General features: G+C 40.3%; 1 protein-coding gene across 13 annotated transcripts in view; it reads right to left on the reverse strand.

Annotated features, from left to right (window-relative positions):
* LOC110058624 (uncharacterized) overlaps positions 1-16995 on the reverse strand; it is a 147400-nt gene that overhangs the window by 112098 nt on the left and 18307 nt on the right. For all 13 annotated transcript variants that reach the window (XM_089285180.1, XM_089285168.1, XM_089285178.1 and 10 more), the window contains 27 exons: positions 15517-15639; positions 14300-14425; positions 13619-13741; positions 13287-13406; positions 12414-12536; positions 11794-11916; positions 11563-11688; positions 11356-11478; positions 10762-10887; positions 10314-10436; positions 9764-9889; positions 8993-9115; positions 8323-8448; positions 5986-6111; positions 5358-5480; positions 5065-5190; positions 4868-4990; positions 4587-4712; positions 4247-4369; positions 3975-4100; positions 3760-3885; positions 3036-3152; positions 2330-2452; positions 2130-2234; positions 1446-1571; positions 927-1052; positions 551-676 (listed from right to left, as the gene is read on the reverse strand). In XM_089285180.1, coding sequence (XP_089141306.1) covers positions 551-676; positions 927-1052; positions 1446-1571; positions 2130-2234; positions 2330-2452; positions 3036-3152; positions 3760-3885; positions 3975-4100; positions 4247-4369; positions 4587-4712; positions 4868-4990; positions 5065-5190; positions 5358-5480; positions 5986-6111; positions 8323-8448; positions 8993-9115; positions 9764-9889; positions 10314-10436; positions 10762-10887; positions 11356-11478; positions 11563-11688; positions 11794-11916; positions 12414-12536; positions 13287-13406; positions 13619-13741; positions 14300-14425; positions 15517-15639 — 3333 coding nt within the window. The remainder of the gene's footprint in view (positions 1-550; positions 677-926; positions 1053-1445; positions 1572-2129; positions 2235-2329; positions 2453-3035; positions 3153-3759; positions 3886-3974; positions 4101-4246; positions 4370-4586; positions 4713-4867; positions 4991-5064; positions 5191-5357; positions 5481-5985; positions 6112-8322; positions 8449-8992; positions 9116-9763; positions 9890-10313; positions 10437-10761; positions 10888-11355; positions 11479-11562; positions 11689-11793; positions 11917-12413; positions 12537-13286; positions 13407-13618; positions 13742-14299; positions 14426-15516; positions 15640-16995) is intronic.

Below are 16995 nucleotides of genomic sequence, written 5' to 3' on the forward strand. Positions count from 1 at the left end.
AAAGAAATTTTTACAGGAATCTGTAGACCATTCTTCTGCTATTCAAACACCAGAAGCTTAATCCATTTGAAGGTTTCGCACATGGTGAAAATCAATTATTGTTACGAAGTACTTTTAAGTGAATGAAATACATGTCTTCGAAATTTAATTATTTTGCACCCAAAAAGACAACGCAGTATTCCCTAAAATCAACCCACTACACATTTAAACATTGCACAAAAATATTTGAGTGTTTTAAAGACGGAAGAATGATGTGGGTTTGCATGCGAGGCTCTCAAACTTGTTTAATAAAATGGTGCGTCAAATGACGATTTTAACGGAATTTGGTAATTTGCATATTTCTTTGAAATAAAAGGATATTTTGCCAAAAAAAAACTATCCAGTAGTTGTTGTCATGCGCTAGCCTATCTACCATAGGAATATCAGCGAAATCGAATTTTCGACCCTTACCGCAAAAGTAAGAATTTGTCTGATTTTTACAGGCAGGCACTCTTAAAATTACTCATGATAACTAACATTAGAGACAGCGAAATTACGATACAAGTTTTACCTGTGCAGTTTCTACCATCACCCTCGAAATTCTTTATACAGCGACAGACATAGGATCCTTCAGTGTTAGTACAAATGGCGTTGGGATCACACTCGTTTAATTCGGGGCTCGCACATTCATCAACGTCTGCCAACAGGAGGAAGAACGTAAGAGCAGGTTTTTTCGAAAGAACTATTATAATAATGACCAAAGTTGACAATAAAAGACTATCCACTTCGCCTGCAAATGTTTGGCGTCATGCAGGAAAATTTGCACAAAAAGATTATAAATGTTTCATGCTGCAAAAGTGGAGCAAACTCATCATCGAATATGAATTATAACTTGAAAATCATGCCATAATGTTTGATTTATCGATTTCATAACAGTATTCAGATACCTGTACATGTCCGTCCATCACCCTCATATCCTTCAAAACAGCGACAGACATACGAGCCTTCCGTGTTGGTGCACATGGAGTTTGGATCACATTCGATTGTCGCCGGAGTTCCGCACTCATCAATATCTACAAATAGAGTTATATATAAACAAACTTCTTCTTCTATGTTGTTACTGAAGGAACCTTTTTATATGTAAACAACTTTTTCTCCTATGTTGTTTATAGGAACCTTCAGGTAGTAGTACGGGATCTAATCTGGTTACGACGTTAGAATTTCAAACCAGTTACCAAAGCCTTCTCTTCTCCCTGTTGCTGACCAGTTGAACAGGAGACTGTGACAATTGATAATCGAAAGCCTAAGCACTAGCTTGGGAAAGTCATACTCGTACTAAATTTTCGTGCTCGTACTCAGGTCTTATGGTCACGTATGTTATAGTTCGTCCTCTCCAACTTGGCGACAGAGGAAAACCACAACCCGATGCCAGAAGTGTGGAGAAGAGGTACCCCTATCAATTTTACCTGTACAGTTTCTCCCATCTCCACCGTATCCTTTTAGACAGCGACAAACATAAGAGCCCTCAGAGTTGGTACACATGGCGTTTGAGTGACAACTGTTTGTTTCAGGACTTGCACACTCATCAGCATCTGTAGCGAAAAAATAATAATAGAAAAGGGTGCCAATTTCATTTTACTGGACCTTATCATACTAGCCACGTTAGCGTGGCTGTGGGAGTTTTACCCGCGCAAAATCGACCATCCCTTGGAAGAGAAAGCATATTAATCTTAGAATGATTTTCTAGCACCTTTGGAAAAAATGTAGCTGATGAGCATTCATCTGTATCTACAGTGCACAAACATGACAAAACTGCTTCTTTAAGTCCCAAGGCACGTAGACAGCTAGTAAGCAAAAGCCCTTGAGCTAACAAGCTTAAGAGATATTAGCAGTTTTACCTGTGCAGATCCTACCATCTCCTTCGTATCCTCGAGTACAGCGACAGATGTAGGATCCTTCGGTGTTGGTACACAAGGCATTAGGATCACATTCATTTGTCTCAGGACTTGCACATTCGTCAATATCTGAAACTGTATGGGAAATCGCCGGATTGGAGAAGAGGTTACCTTAATATTGATCTTGGTTAGTCGCTTCAAAGTAATTGGTATCAAAAATTAGGCAAGAAAGGCAAATATGCCTGTCATTCAAACCTGTGCAGTTGTATCCGTCACCTAGGTAACCAACATTACAAACACAAACACCTTCCTGGCAGAACGCATTCGCACCACATGATGGAGAACAGCTTGGCGTGATGGCTGCAAAGAATGCAACATGTTCAATACACAAACTAATATATATTTTTTTCTCAAATGATAGATACAAGAAGACTCAGCAAGCAAATGACACATACCTACACAGTTTCTACCATCGCCTTCATATCCTCTTAGACAGCGACAAATGTATGACCCCTCAGTGTTGGTACACAGCGCATTAGTGTCACAGTCGTTTTCGTCATCAGCACATTCATCGATATCTCAAGTAAATTAAACAAAACATACTCTTAAAATGCAATGAAAATAAATTATGGCAAATCGTAATTAATCGTAATATCACTATTCAACTGCGGTTTCTATCAGCACGAAAATGAAACTCTTACATCCATCTTAAATTAGGAATACGTAATGCTCAAAGGAGCAATATTTTGGCCGGAATCGTTTGCTTCGGATTTAAAACGAAGGGCAGTGTTCATAATTTCATCTCACAATTTAAGAACGGGGGGTTTCTCTACTGAAACATGTTTGTCTACCAGGTAGTAGGGTGGATTTCACTTTTTCATTGACATTTTATGTTCTGCAAATGCTTCAACCATTCGCTCAAAACAATAAAGCCAAAGCATACTATTATCGTTAATTACCAAGAAACGTACTAAGTGATTGACCATTGACAATTGGATTTGTTGAAAGTATCCGTAAGTCATAAACTAATTGCTTATTAATCTCTCTGTACTGGCTATAGTAGCTGTACGGGAAACCGGTAATCAAGAGCTCCGCTCTAATTCTGACAAAGCATGGTTTTATTTCCAAGATGATCATAACAACTGATGTTGTCCAATATACCTGTACAATTGTCTTCACCACTAAAACCATCTGCACAGACACATTCGGGATCTCCACTGAAATTCTGACACACCTTGTTTCCAGTGCAAGGGGGATTGCAAGTCCCCACGTCAACAGCTGAGGAAAATGGTCAAAAGTACAATCAGAGTATTCATCATACTCGTAGGGAAAACACTCATTTCTTTTATATTGTAGAGTTCACGGATCCGATGTCTTTGAGCCGGGAAAAGGGGGATTGTTAGGCAAAATGAAGTGTACACCCTAATGGGACCAAGCTTAAGTGACCACGTTTGGAGTCATAGGGCTATTTCTGACTCCTCGAGTGCATTTACGAATATTTGTCAAGAAACCGGTACTGTTAACCGGATGGACGTAACCGACGTTGTACTAGGGGAGCTGGCACATATTTCGAGACTCAATTGAGCATAAATAATCGAAATATTCACCACTCCACTAAAACGACTGTATATGCATGAATTGAATATGCTAAGAGTAAGGGGATCTTTCTTCTGTCCTGTTCGCCATTGGATACATAACCTGCGGTGAGGTGCTCTTTTTTCTTAGCGGAAGGGAGAAAAAAGAACGACTGATCGCAGATTCCTGCATGCAAATATGTGCGCCAAATCAAAAGCCTCCCACCCTTATGAATCGCTCAGGAGAAGAACGGTTTAAGCGAAAAGCACTAATGGTCATTTAATTATAGTTAGATTTCCTCGGAAGTTACCACTACAAGACTTTCCGTCTCCAGTAAAGCCTGTTAGGCAGCGACAAACGTAAGAGCCCTCATTGTTGGTACACATTGCATTCACGTCACAGGTATTTCCGTCAGAACTTGCGCATTCATCAACATCTGCAAGAGATCGACTGTTAGCAGTTTTGCTTGCCGAATTACGATAAGACTACAATAACTAGAGTACCAAGATACAAATGAAACTTTACCTGTACAGTTTCTGCCATCTCCTTCAAAACCTCGTAAACAGCGGCAGATGTAGGATCCTTCAGTGTTTGTACACAGAGCGTCGGGGTCACATACACTACCACCAGGAAGGGAACATTCATCAACATCTGCAAACGGTACAACAAGAAAGTTTAAGAATCAGTCCTTGACCCTAAAAGAGTTGGATTCTTGCTTTGACAGCTTATTATATGTCTTCCTATTAATATCCAAGAGGCGATTTGTTGTATAACTTGTAACATACGCTTTGACTTACCCGTGCATGTAATTCCACTTCCATCAAATCCCGCCTTGCACATGCATTCTGGGGTTCCAGTAAAGTTCTTGCAATCAGCGTTGACGTCACATTGGGGATCGCAGATAAAAGAGGGCTCTTCCCCTGGGGAACAAAAAGAAAACTTAACTCGTCATTGCTTTGAAGTAGTCTCCATCAGCAAAATTAAAAGGGACACTTGTCAACAGTTTGAGAGAGATTTTGAGGAGCCAAATTCGTCAAAAAAGAACTGTTTTGAAACAGTACCCAACAAATAACAGGCTACTATTGGGACTCAAGAATGACTAACGAAAAGGGCCACCTAAACTTACGAGTTACTCACGTGCACACGAGAATCCATTGCCTACAAATCCTTTTTTACAGCGGCAGACGTAAGAACCTTCTGTATTTGTGCACATTGCATCTTGATGACATTGATTACCACCTGAAGAACTGCATTCGTCAAAATCTGAGGGAAAAAGTTCCGTAAGCGAACTGTATTGAAAATTTAATCATTCCCTGCCGCCCCTCTGTAGCTTCGAAGTATGGTCTTTTCTTGTTAGGACTGAACACATTAACACCTCGCTTAGAGAAACTATTTCACCACCACAGATGTTAACCAACCTGTGCAAGTGATACCGTCCCCATCAAAGCCCGCCTTGCACATGCAGCTAGGAGTACCGGTGAAGTTTTTGCAGTCAGCGTTATCATCACACTTGGGATTGCAGACAAATGGAGGCACTTTCGCTACAAGAGAAGATGGAAAATTTTAACCGGCCGTCGTATGCAAGCATTATCGAGTTCCATCAACATTTACTCACGTGTACATGTAAATCCATTTCCCTGAAATCCTTTCTTGCAACGGCAAACATAAGAGCCTTCGGTATTTGTGCACATCGCATTTTCGTGACATTGATTTGCGCCTGGAGAATCGCATTCGTCAACATCTGAAGTGAAAAGTTCATTATGTTTCAGGAACTAGAGTCTGTCAATCCAAACATTTCCCACTATTTACATGTTTTTTTTTTTCAGGCTTGGCATTTCTTGATAGGCACCATTCAGATATCTCTCACTGAAATCATGTTATTACTTGAAATTCCAAGTGTTTACTAACCTGTACAAGTTACTCCGTCGCCGTCAAATCCTGCCTTACACATGCAGCCAGCAGTACCAGAAAAGTCTTTGCATTCAGCGTTCACGTCACACTCGGGATCACAGACAAGAGTTGGAACGGACACTGGCAAAAAAAAAAAGATAATAAAAAATTCGCAATACGCTTCTACAACCTCAAAATGTCACTACAAGACTGCAGTAACTGTGTGTAGAATCAGTAATCAACGGAAAGGGTTTAGCCCGTGGTAAACGAGAAAGATAGAGACAACCAGCAAGTGCGGACCAAACGAGAAAACCCCGCGTTGACTTTCAAGAACTGTCGTTTGGGCAGGTGTTTTTCACTCGAGCGAAAAACGCACTTGTATTGACCAGAACGCTGAGAGCTCTTGAGAGTCTCGGGCCAGACGAAAGCGAGGGTTTAAGCTATCCTTTGGCCCGGATTTTAAAATAAATTGAGCGCAACACTCTTCGCCTTTAATTTTGATGACAGGGAAACAGTTTTAACATGGAGAAAATATCTTTTCAGGCTATATACGAGTGCGAAATCGTATGGAGGCAAATGGAGGCAGAGGTTATTCAAGATGAGGAGGAAAGAGTTAAAGAAGTCCGATCAGATATCACGTGATTACCGTTGCAGTATAATCCATCTCCTTCGTATCCCCTCTTGCAGCGACAGACATACGAGCCTTCTGTATTTGTACATAGTGCATTTACATCGCAATTGTTGGAGTCTGATGATGCACACTCGTCAATGTCTGCAATAGAAATGATCGTGAATAGTGTTCAGTAGGTATGTATCATCAGGTCGACTTTCGTTTTCAATTTTAACAAAATTTAATAATGCATATATACAAATGTTGCAAATTAACCGATGCGTTGCCATGACTAGTCAAGGAGCATTCACGTAGACGAATTTGAGATTTCAAGCGAAATGACGTAAAGCAAAGTAGTGAAGAATTGCCTCATTGCAAACTTGTGGAGGTGATGCCATTCTCAGTAAATCCCGCCTTGCACTTGCAGACAGGAGTATTCGTCACGTTCTTGTACTTAGCGTTGTCTTGACATTTAGGATGGCAGACAAAAGACGGTTTTATTGCTAAAAGGAAAAGCATGCTTCACAATGTACTGTACGGGTGCGCAAATGATCCCTGGACCGCAAATGATCCCGGACCGCAAATGATCCCGGACCGCAAATGATCCCGGACCGCAAATGATCCCCAAATTGAACCGCAAATGATCCCGGACCGAAAATGATCCCCATATTGGACCGCAAATGATCCCGATCAAAAAAAATAAGGAATGGCATGGATTTATATCAGAGGAAGGTGAGAACATGTACAAAAATTATGAACTAAAAGTCATATTTTATCATTTTACAAAAAATATACTCCACAGTTGCTGTTTTGTTCTTCGAAGGGTACGGTATGTTTTAACTGTCACGCAATAAAAAAAAATAATAATAAATCGAAAACCAACCAATGGAAAAAGCTAAGAAATTGTGATGTACGCTATAGAAGATATCTAAATAAGACACGTCTCCAAGTTTTAGGCCTGTGCGTTTCCCCAAACTTCAGGTATTCGTCGTAAATGTTTCCCAGAAATTTACAGAGCCCAGTAAGAAAACGCCATGTTGGTGTACATCCGTGGTACACCAATATGGCAGCCGGAATATAGTGTAAACATCTGGAACTTGCTTTGGCTTTCTAGGCGACTAATCATCAGTACTAAACAAACAAGCATTTACATAAGCACTTTTCCTAATAATCTAACTTCTAAAAAGGCTCAAAATCATGAGATAAGTATATATTTTTCAACAAACTCGATCTTAGCCTTGTGTCACGCAACCTCCATAACCCTGAAATTCAAAATGCTCTGGTTTCCAAACGAAGCACGCTAATTGTAAACAGATATAAATATACCGCCTCTTATGCCTTATGAGGATAAAAACACGTCACGTGAAGACGATCTATTGAATTATCAGTCTTAGAAAAACACATATTTGTAAACATTCTCGAAACCCCGGTGGCGATAGTATAACACATCTATCAAACAGCTGATTGTCAAAACGAAGTGCAAGCCTTGGCCTTGCGTGGTCATGAAGCTGAACTTCATAAATATAGCTTGGAATTTTGGCTTCTTAGAATACTCAAATAGTCATTTCCGAGGGATTAAAGCCAAAATACGACCAAGGAAAAATTAGAAAATAAATTTGCTCAAATTTCCAGTGCTACACACTTGCTGTTTTACAGAGTGATGAAGCGTTGTAGGCTTGTGGGTCTACTCAGGTGACAGCGTCTTCTGTGATAGTTACTTCATGGTTAGATTTTAGTTTAAAACTTTAGACGAGTGGCGTTAACTGCTGATAAAATGTGATTTAACTATTACACCGAAATATCAATGTTTGACAAAGGAGGATATGTAGCGTATGTTGCACTGATCTTAATTTTACTGGGAATTAATTGCAAAGAAATACAAGCCAAGTCGTGTTTTGATGATTGAGTAGTGATATTCATAACATCGTAGTTAGCAACAAAATTTAGTCGAAAGTATGAAAAAAAAGCAAGTTGTAAGCCATTATAATTATAAGATGGCTTTAATAAAAACATCGGTATTCACGTACGCCAATTCCCTATCCACACAATCCCACCATCCATGCCATTCGTTATTTTTTGATCAGGATCATTTGCGGTCCAATATGGGGATCATTTCCGGTCCGGGATCATTTCCGGTCCGGGACCATTTCCGGTCCGGGACCATTTGCCGTTCAATTTGGGGATCGTTTGCGGTCCGGGATCATTTGCGGTCCTGGGATCATTTGCGAACCCGCGAAAACAAAAGGGCGGGCCGCGTTTTACTTAGTTCTCATTAAAACAATAACCCCCCAAAAACGTTGGTCCTGTAGACTACAAGTTAATTCTAAAGCAAACCATGTAGTACAATGCTAATACCAAATTATTGGTAGTTACCTTCGCAAAGGATTCCATCTCCTTCGTATCCACTCCTGCAGCGACAGACATACGAGCCTTCTGTATTTGTACAGAGCGTGTTTACATCGCAATTGTTTGATTCTGGAGACTCGCATTCGTCTTTATCTGCAATAATAACTATCATGAGTGCAACCTCTAATACCCTTTAGGCATAGCCATGGTAGGTGATAGCACCCTCCATAATGGAGATCCATCGCAAAATTCTGTCGAGGAGTCTAAACAACAGTTAGCCGTTCGCAACTACTCGCACATTTTCTGTTTTGTCCCTAACTCTTTGCAATTCGTTTGTTTGTTTGTTTCTTACCTGACTTATTCTTTCAGTGTGTAAACTTAAGAATGTTGGACTGTGTAGCTCCACTGGCATGTCACATATTGAACATGTTTAAACTTCAATTTGCTATTTCAAAATTTGGTAATGACAAAAGTGGTGTATTTATACAAGTAGTACATTTGGAACTGAGGATTGACGTCTGTAGTGTAAGGTGCATCAAGCTATCGTCCGTCCGATCTAATTTTTACCGCCAACCAAAACATGCGAAATAAACACACAAGGATATCTATTAACCACTAATTTGAATTTATTCAACCACTAATTATTCGGTTCCAACGGTAAGTAAAATGTACGTAAACTTTACTGAATTTATCAGACCTGTACAGTTGCTTCCAGTCTTTTCAAATCCCACCAGGCATTGACAAGAAAAAGTTCCGTTTAAATTAACACATTCAGATCCAGTCCCACATGCGGCTATGTCAACAGAACATTCGTCGACATCTGAAATAACGAGAACGTGAGTATGCCTATTCCGCCAGTTGTTCAGTTTCGAATCCACCGTAGGAAAAAAGATGGCGGCTGTACATTTTACCACAATACCTTGCGAACCTAACACAGCCTATAAAGCACTAAGAAAGCCAAATTTTTACCGTATTTGTCCCTGTACTAAGGACGTTGTGTAGCCTAGGTTTGAAGATTTTGTCACTCTTCTGTACGTTCTTATGAACGTTGTTACGATTTTCGTGCGCTAAGAACTATGGGTAAATGTACCAGTCGCCATCTTTTTTCCAACGGAGGATTGAGTTAATACAATTGTTTTTAGCTAAAGTAAAAAAGAAAACTGCACCCCTATCAACAACTTAAAATCCCTGAAGCTCGAGATCGCCCTGTTGAACTTGGCATCGTGCATACCCTTTGCCCAGACACGCAGCTGGCGTTGTGGTCATCCCTTCTGCACAAGTATCGATTACAGACGTATAAGCAATCCAATAAAGCAAACAACATGATATTCAAAGCAAAAAACGATGACATACGTTGTGTGTAAAATCGAAACCGGCAACCGTGAATAAGCTATGCATATTAATGAAAATTACATTACCGCAGTTACAAAGCAAATCAACCTGGAAATAGGGAACTAATTGTAATTACCTAAGCAGAACCTTCCATCTCCTTCGTATCCTCTTCTGCAGCGACAGACATATGAGCCCTCTGTATTTGTACACATCGCGTTGGCATCGCAATCGTTAGACTCTAGTGATTCACATTCATCAATATCTAAAATGGAAATGATAACGTTAAGTTTCCTTTTGTAATTCGATATCAAGTAGAAAGCAAATTCTGATTCTTGTTAAACAAAGAAGTCGCAAAAAATGAATCTTGGTATGAACATACGAGATAGTAACCACTCATTTCAGTTGACCACACGTGATTTATAATACATTTCTTTGTATAAACTTAAGTTCGAAAGCAGGCTTACGTTTGCGTCACACACACAAGCGGCGAAGCCAGTAGCAAGATCTAGAGTTGAAGGGCGATCGCGGTCTCGCAACTTGCGCGTGAAACCTTAACGGAAGAGTACTTGCATGCCAAATAAAATTTGACTGTATTTCCTACATATACATATGTAAAGGTCTGGATAAGTTGAGTTTGGGCTGAAACTGTAAGTAAATAAAAGCATGAAAAGTACTTATTGTCAGACCTGTACAGTCGTTCCCAGACTTCTGAAATCCCGCCAGACATCGACAAGCAAAGCTTCCGTTTAAGTTAGCACACTCAGCTCCAGTCCCACACTCAGCTGTGCCGGCAACGCATTCGTCTACGTCTGAAATAAGAAAAAAAATATTACGCCCTGCATATACATAGAGGGAAAACCTCAATCATGAAAGGCTGAATCGATTTAGAGGTTGGTAACTGAATCTTTTCCTGGCCTACCCAATGTAAGCCGTTAAATTTTAAACTTGACCACACACTTTTTAACATTGCACGACTAAAAGCGCCGCTGTTGCTTGCAATAACCCTGCAGAACCTCCTCTTTTGACCGTTCTCAATTATAGCCAGTTCAAACGTTACTGGAGACAGTACGCGTCGCCTTACATAGTGTATCATTACACCGTGCACTATGATCACATAACATAATAACATTGTACCGTTGCAAAGGATTCCATCTCCTTCGTATCCTCTCTGGCAGCGACAGACATACGAGCCTTCTGTGTTTGTGCAGAGTGCGTTTACATTGCAATTGTTGGACACGGCGGATTCACATTCATCAATGTCTGCAATAACATGATAAGGCCAGGGTGAAGGTACATAGTTTATAACATTACTTGGTAAAAGTATGGGATTGCTTCCCCGTTCGAGGTGACGTTTTGACCCACAATAATTCCAATGAAGGGTTAACACTCATTCAAAATCAATTCCTTTCCAAAGTGGGGTACTAGTGCCAGTTTCTGGGAGAAATCCTAACTCTGACAGTAACCGAGTCTGCGCGTTACGTCATTGAAGTTGCCAAGTAGCATGGTAAATGATTGAGAAATCAGAAGACAAGAATCGTAAACTCAGCTAGTGCTTCTATTACGATTTGGCATAAACGTACCTAAATTTACCTTGTTCATGTTAGCTTCTAGCTCGCGTTTTGTAGCCCGCCAACTGAGCATATAAATAAGCACTCACTTAGTAGTTGTAACAAAAAGGTTCCTCTGATAACTAATTAATGTACAATTGTGGAATATAGTTTGTCTGACCTGTGCAGTTGTTACCAATCTTCTCAAATCCAACTCGGCATTGACAAGCAAAACTTCCATTTAGGTTAAAACAGTCAGCTCCAGGCCCGCATTCTGCCGACCCTGATGCACATTCATCAACGTCTAAAGAGAAATTGTTAAGATGAGATGGGTGCCGTGATAGGGTGTGAGATATTCTACATACCTAATGCGTATAAAAGGATTTACCTTTACAAATCGTTCCATCTCCTTCGTATCCCCTTTTGCAGCGGCATACATATGAGCCTTCTGTATTTGTACACAGAGCGTTGATGTCGCAACTGTTGGACTCTGGTGATTCACATTCATTGATATCTGCAAGAAGAAAGCGATATCCAGAACCTATGAGTACCACAGTGTCTTTCTTGCTATCCCGTAGAAATGTTTAACATATCATATGTAAAGTTATGTGTGCTCGACCTGTACAGTTGTTCCCAGATTTCTGGTATCCCAGCAGGCATTGGCATTCATAGGTCCCATTTAAGTTAATGCACTCAGCTCCAGTCCCACAATCGGCCGAACCATCAACGCATTCGTCGACATCTAAAATGAGAAACCAACAACATGGTGAAGTGAATTGTTAGTGAGACTGTGCATGGGTCGCTCCTTTCAAGGTTGTGGCGTGTGGATTCCTTTCCGTCACTCGTATTTCTTAGTACTGGCTCAGTTTGCAATAGCAAGAGCTCAAGCAAACAAAAAACAACACCACGTACATTTTGCATCCCTCAATAGCCTTTATTTGAATGGGCCAATCTTTGCGTTTAACCCATCGTATAGTAGACAGCATCACATTGAAATAATGCTCATTAGAGCTTTTATTGAATGGTCGCACATTAGAAATTCGCCCAAAGCCTCAACATTTAGTAGTAAAATAATGTTAACAGTATCATATGCAAGTACTCCTCATAGCTTTTATTTGAATGGCCACGCTATTGAGTCTCACCACAGCCATTAACGTAAAAAGCACATTAGCTAACTCGGAGTCTGACTACAGTATGGCAGATAAAAATGTTAACCAAAGTAGTTTTTATCTCTGTTACCTTCACATATCCGACCATCTCCTTGATAACCTTTTAAGCAGCGGCAAACATAACTGCTGTCAGTATTCGTGCAGATGGCATTGGTATGACATTCATTCTGATTAGTGTCACATTCGTCGACATCTGAAAAGAAAAACATGCTCTTTTCTTAAGAACTCGGTGCCTGTTCTTCAGCGGGTTCTTAAATTCATTTAATGCGGCTAAAAGAGCAACAAAAAACAACTATAGGACTTCTAATAACAGCAACACTGAAAGATCAGCGAGGAAACAATGTTACTGAATAAACCAAGGATAGAGCAAGACCTTAGTTTTTATGGCTGGCAATAAGGACGTCGAGAACAACGTCGAAAAAAATGAGTTTATATTTTACCTGCGAATCTCGCGGTACCCTAAAGTCATTTGCTTTGTTTATCACTGTCAAAGCTATCACGAAACTGAATCTAGGATGCAGCGATAAATTTGAAATAAAAATTTTGAAAATTAGCTTCGTGGTTCACGTTCTCCAGACAACGCAGAATTAATTTGGCCATTTCATGTTGTCACTTTGCTGAGGACGGCCGAGTAAATGTACCAAGAATTATAATGCACGTGCACAGCCATTATTCTCCTAGTTAAACCTTTTGTTTAGCGACGTTGCCGTTGACGTTGCCGTCGTGGTTTTCTTAAACTCCCTAATAATATTCTCATTCCGAGTACGGCATTTGTCTCTTCTCAAATAATTATATTGATGCTGATTAAGCAAATTGTTTAACAATGAAGTCACGAGATGTGCCAATAAGAAACTGGGCATAGAGCACTCGGTTGACGATCTACATTTGTACTAGGGTGGATAGACAGAGCTCTTTCAGTTTTAATGAAAGTTTTGCGTTTTACCTTCGCATGTTTCTCCATCCCCGGTATAACCTTTCTTACATGAACAATTGAAGGAACCTGCTGTGTTCTCACAGTCCGCGTTGATGTCGCATAACAGACCGTCAAAACATTCGTCAATATCTGTGAAGAGAGCATATTGACTTTGTTGAGGTAATGATTCTTAGCTTCCTAGACGGTTGTATTAGAAGTTGCAAATATCGAACCTTCCGAGCTTAAGTCAACTAGGCCAACTCTATGCAGGAAGGAAGCACTCTAATTACAAGTGACACTAGCAACAGATTGATAAACGAGTATTATCTCAATCGAATTCAAGGTCCCTCCAAATCTCTCACCTTCGCAAATTTCACCATCACCGAAGAAACCGGTCTTGCAGTCACAGTAGTATGAACCGATATCATTGATGCAATTAGAATTTTCACCACAGTTGTGTGTACCCACAGTACATTCATCAAGATCTACGTAGAGTAGATAATAAGAAAATCCCATAAAGATAAGTATAAATATAAGGCTATGAGACGAAAGTAGAGCGTTTAAAAATCGAGCTGCATGTATTGAAACCAATCAAGCTTCACCAGAACACAAACACTGGATTGGAGATCGCACGAAAAAGTGAGTCATTCAATTGTGTCTTCTGGAATTGAGCTAGCTCAGATTTTTCGTCAGAGTGCCAGGGAGCATAATATAGCTTTGTGTTTACGTGAAACCATTAAGGAAATCTGTTACAATCATTCAGTTAATCTTTTGGGTTATCGTTCGTGGATTTTTGATTTTCCGTGATTCAAGTAGACTATGAGAGCGCTTGTGGGTGTTATAGAAAATGAGACTTAGACAACTTTGCAAATAAAAGTTTAAGTTCTTAGCTTCCAAACTTTCAGGAATATGAAGAAGGCTTGAGAGAAATGACTTCTTTTGCTGTAAATGAAGTAGCGTTGGAAATATCTGGCTCAGTTATTAACAAGTTATGCAGCCTAGGACGTGTCTATATTCAAGATTTCTACCGTTCCTGCTGTTACCTGAACAAGTGAAGCCATCCCCAGTGTAGCCTCGATTACATGTGCAGGAGAACGATCCTTCCGTGTTGTTACATCGTGAGTAAAAATTACAGTTATTAGCTCCAGGTAAAGCGCATTCGTCGATGTCTGCAAAAAGGGGCTTTCCTGATTATCGATTGCAATATTTAATTCATCAAATATTTTCGCTTGCGCGCGATTGGTTTAAACGTGTCACGTGACTGAATATTCCCCAGCTAAAACTGGGGAATATCCGAGCGATATTCCTCAATTTTCAAAACCACGCGTGTTGCAAAAAATATTTGAAGGATAATACACAATAGCCTCCATTTAGCGCTCCATTTAGCAAATGTGCTCGGATATTTCTCCTTGGACATTATCTGTTTCTCAAAGCTCACAGTTTTCCTCGAGCTATGCTCTCGGAGAACTGCTCGCTGCTCGGAACAGATAATGTCCGCGGACATAAATCCAAGCATATTTCCGCGCCAAATAGAGGCTTTTGTTTATTTATCGACCACAACGTGGCAGCCTGTTTAAGGTTTAGTTGAAAAACAGCGCATAAACGGTGAGAGAAAAAAGGTGGCGGGAAGAATGCGGAGAGGAAATGGTTCTCATTACCAATCCCTTCGCTTCCATTTTTCCTTCGCCTTTTAATTTTGCGCTGCTCCAAAACTAAACAGACGTCCAAAGCACTCTACAGCTAATGAAACAGGCTACGACGTATCATTGCCGAACGACACTCTTGAGTTCGATAATCGGTGTGAAAGTAATTAAGCCAGCCACTACGCCGATAAATCGGCCAGGCGGTCAGCCAGTCAGTCAGTCGGTCAGTTGGTAAGTTGATGAGTCGCTCAGCCAGTCAGTCATCGAGTCAGTCAGTCAGTCAGTCAGTCAGTGTCAGTCGCTCAGCCGGACAGCGAGGCAATCGGTTAGTCAGTCAGTCGAGTTAATCAGTCAGTCAGTCAGTCATAAAGTTGTTGTTAGGTTGTTGTTCAGTCGGGTTAATCAGTCAGTCGGTCAATCGGTCTGTCAGCGGTGGCGGATCCAGACCGTGAGCTGGCGGGTGGTCAGTCAGTCAGTCGCTCAGGCGAGTGGGTTAGTCAGTCAGGCAGAAAATCGACCATATGATCAGTATACCAGTTGCCTAATCGTTCTGTCGGTCAATCAGGAAGTCATAATGTTCACTGAAACGAACCACTTTGATAAACCCATCCACTTACCTTCGCAGGTCGTTCCATCACCAAAATAACCATCATAACATTGGCAGTAGTAAGACCCCTGTGTATTAATACACTCTGCTTTCTCTGAACAGCCTCCACGGTCTGTTAAGCATTCATCTTGATCTGCAAAACAAGTGCGTCACTGAGCTTATACCTCTCCTATGTTAAAATGCATACCATTATTATGAACTTCTTGATCCTAACAGGGCAAGAATCTCCTTAATTCAAGTTCTGATAATCTGGCGGTACATGAAAACAAATTTTTTGAGTACCATTCTGTACCAAGGATAAGTAGTAAGTTAAGCAGTTACAGAGTGGGTTACAAAGAAAGGCTTAGTAAAAGGCGACCAGACCTATAAATTTGCATGTATTGCTTTTGATGTTTAACTGCATAACTTGTTACTTAACAACTCGCTGTTCAAATATACGATTCATGCCAAGTATGTCAAGTTCGCTCTTTCTTACCGATGAATGAACATTCCTCGGGAACTATAACGATTTCCTTTGGGTTTACTTCAATGCTTTTCTACTCTGACCCCGTGGCCCATGGGACACATAAGCCATTTCTGAGTTCCTCTTACCTCTGCTTCACAACGAGTCTTGGTGCAAAACCTTTCATATTGAAATGAGTTTTTCTTGCACGGTCATTTTCCTGCAATTAAACTCATTTCTGTATGAAAGGTTGTGCAACAGGACTCGTTTTGAAACTGAGGTAAAAGCATGTATCTCCATCCCTGGTGAATCTCGAAAACTCTAGCCAAATGTTTTCAAGCTTCTCAGTTTTCTTCAATCCCATCATCTCCTCGCATTTTTTTTGTTTTTGTTTTTGTTTTTGTTTTTACCTCCGAAAACTGAAAACAGTATGTCATTCTTAGATTTGAAGGTAATTATATGCGTTTAAAAGATTGAATGACGTAACCCTTTAACCTCTTGGTTTTTGGCCAATTTTCGAGGGAAATTCACACGAGGAAAGAAATACCTCATAGCAGTTTTGATAATTTCACGCAAGCCTCACGCAATGTATAAGCGTAACTTCCTTAGAATCGTTGAGGATCTCGAGTATGTGAACATGCTCTTTACAGAGGCGACGAAGTTAATGAGTCTTCTAATTAAGAACGAACATCTCAAACAACGCACTCAGAATATTCTTTTAACTTTTTGGAGCAATGTTCAATCGGAAGATGCTAAGAGGTAAACACGGCAAGTCTCTCTATCCAAACTGTTTCTGTATTTTCGGATGATACAATCGAACTTCAAAACTTTTTCTAATTTTTGGCTAATACAACACCCTTTTGCATTTTCTTAAATAGGGAGTGTTTTTGTTTACTTTTGCTATTTTCAAGGACAATTAAGTGCCAAAACGAACTTGATAATGGAAACGTTTTTGACTATTCCTGGGCAGAGGTCCTTAAACATGTCATAACTTTCTGTCTTATCGCATGGTACGCCGTTGTCTGTTTGTGAGAGATTATTTGTCTC

Source organism: Orbicella faveolata, unplaced genomic scaffold, assembly GCF_042242905.1.
Source record: "Orbicella faveolata isolate gen_17 unplaced genomic scaffold, um_ofav_v1 contig_13, whole genome shotgun sequence".
Classification (NCBI taxonomy): Eukaryota; Metazoa; Cnidaria; class Anthozoa; order Scleractinia; family Merulinidae; genus Orbicella; species Orbicella faveolata.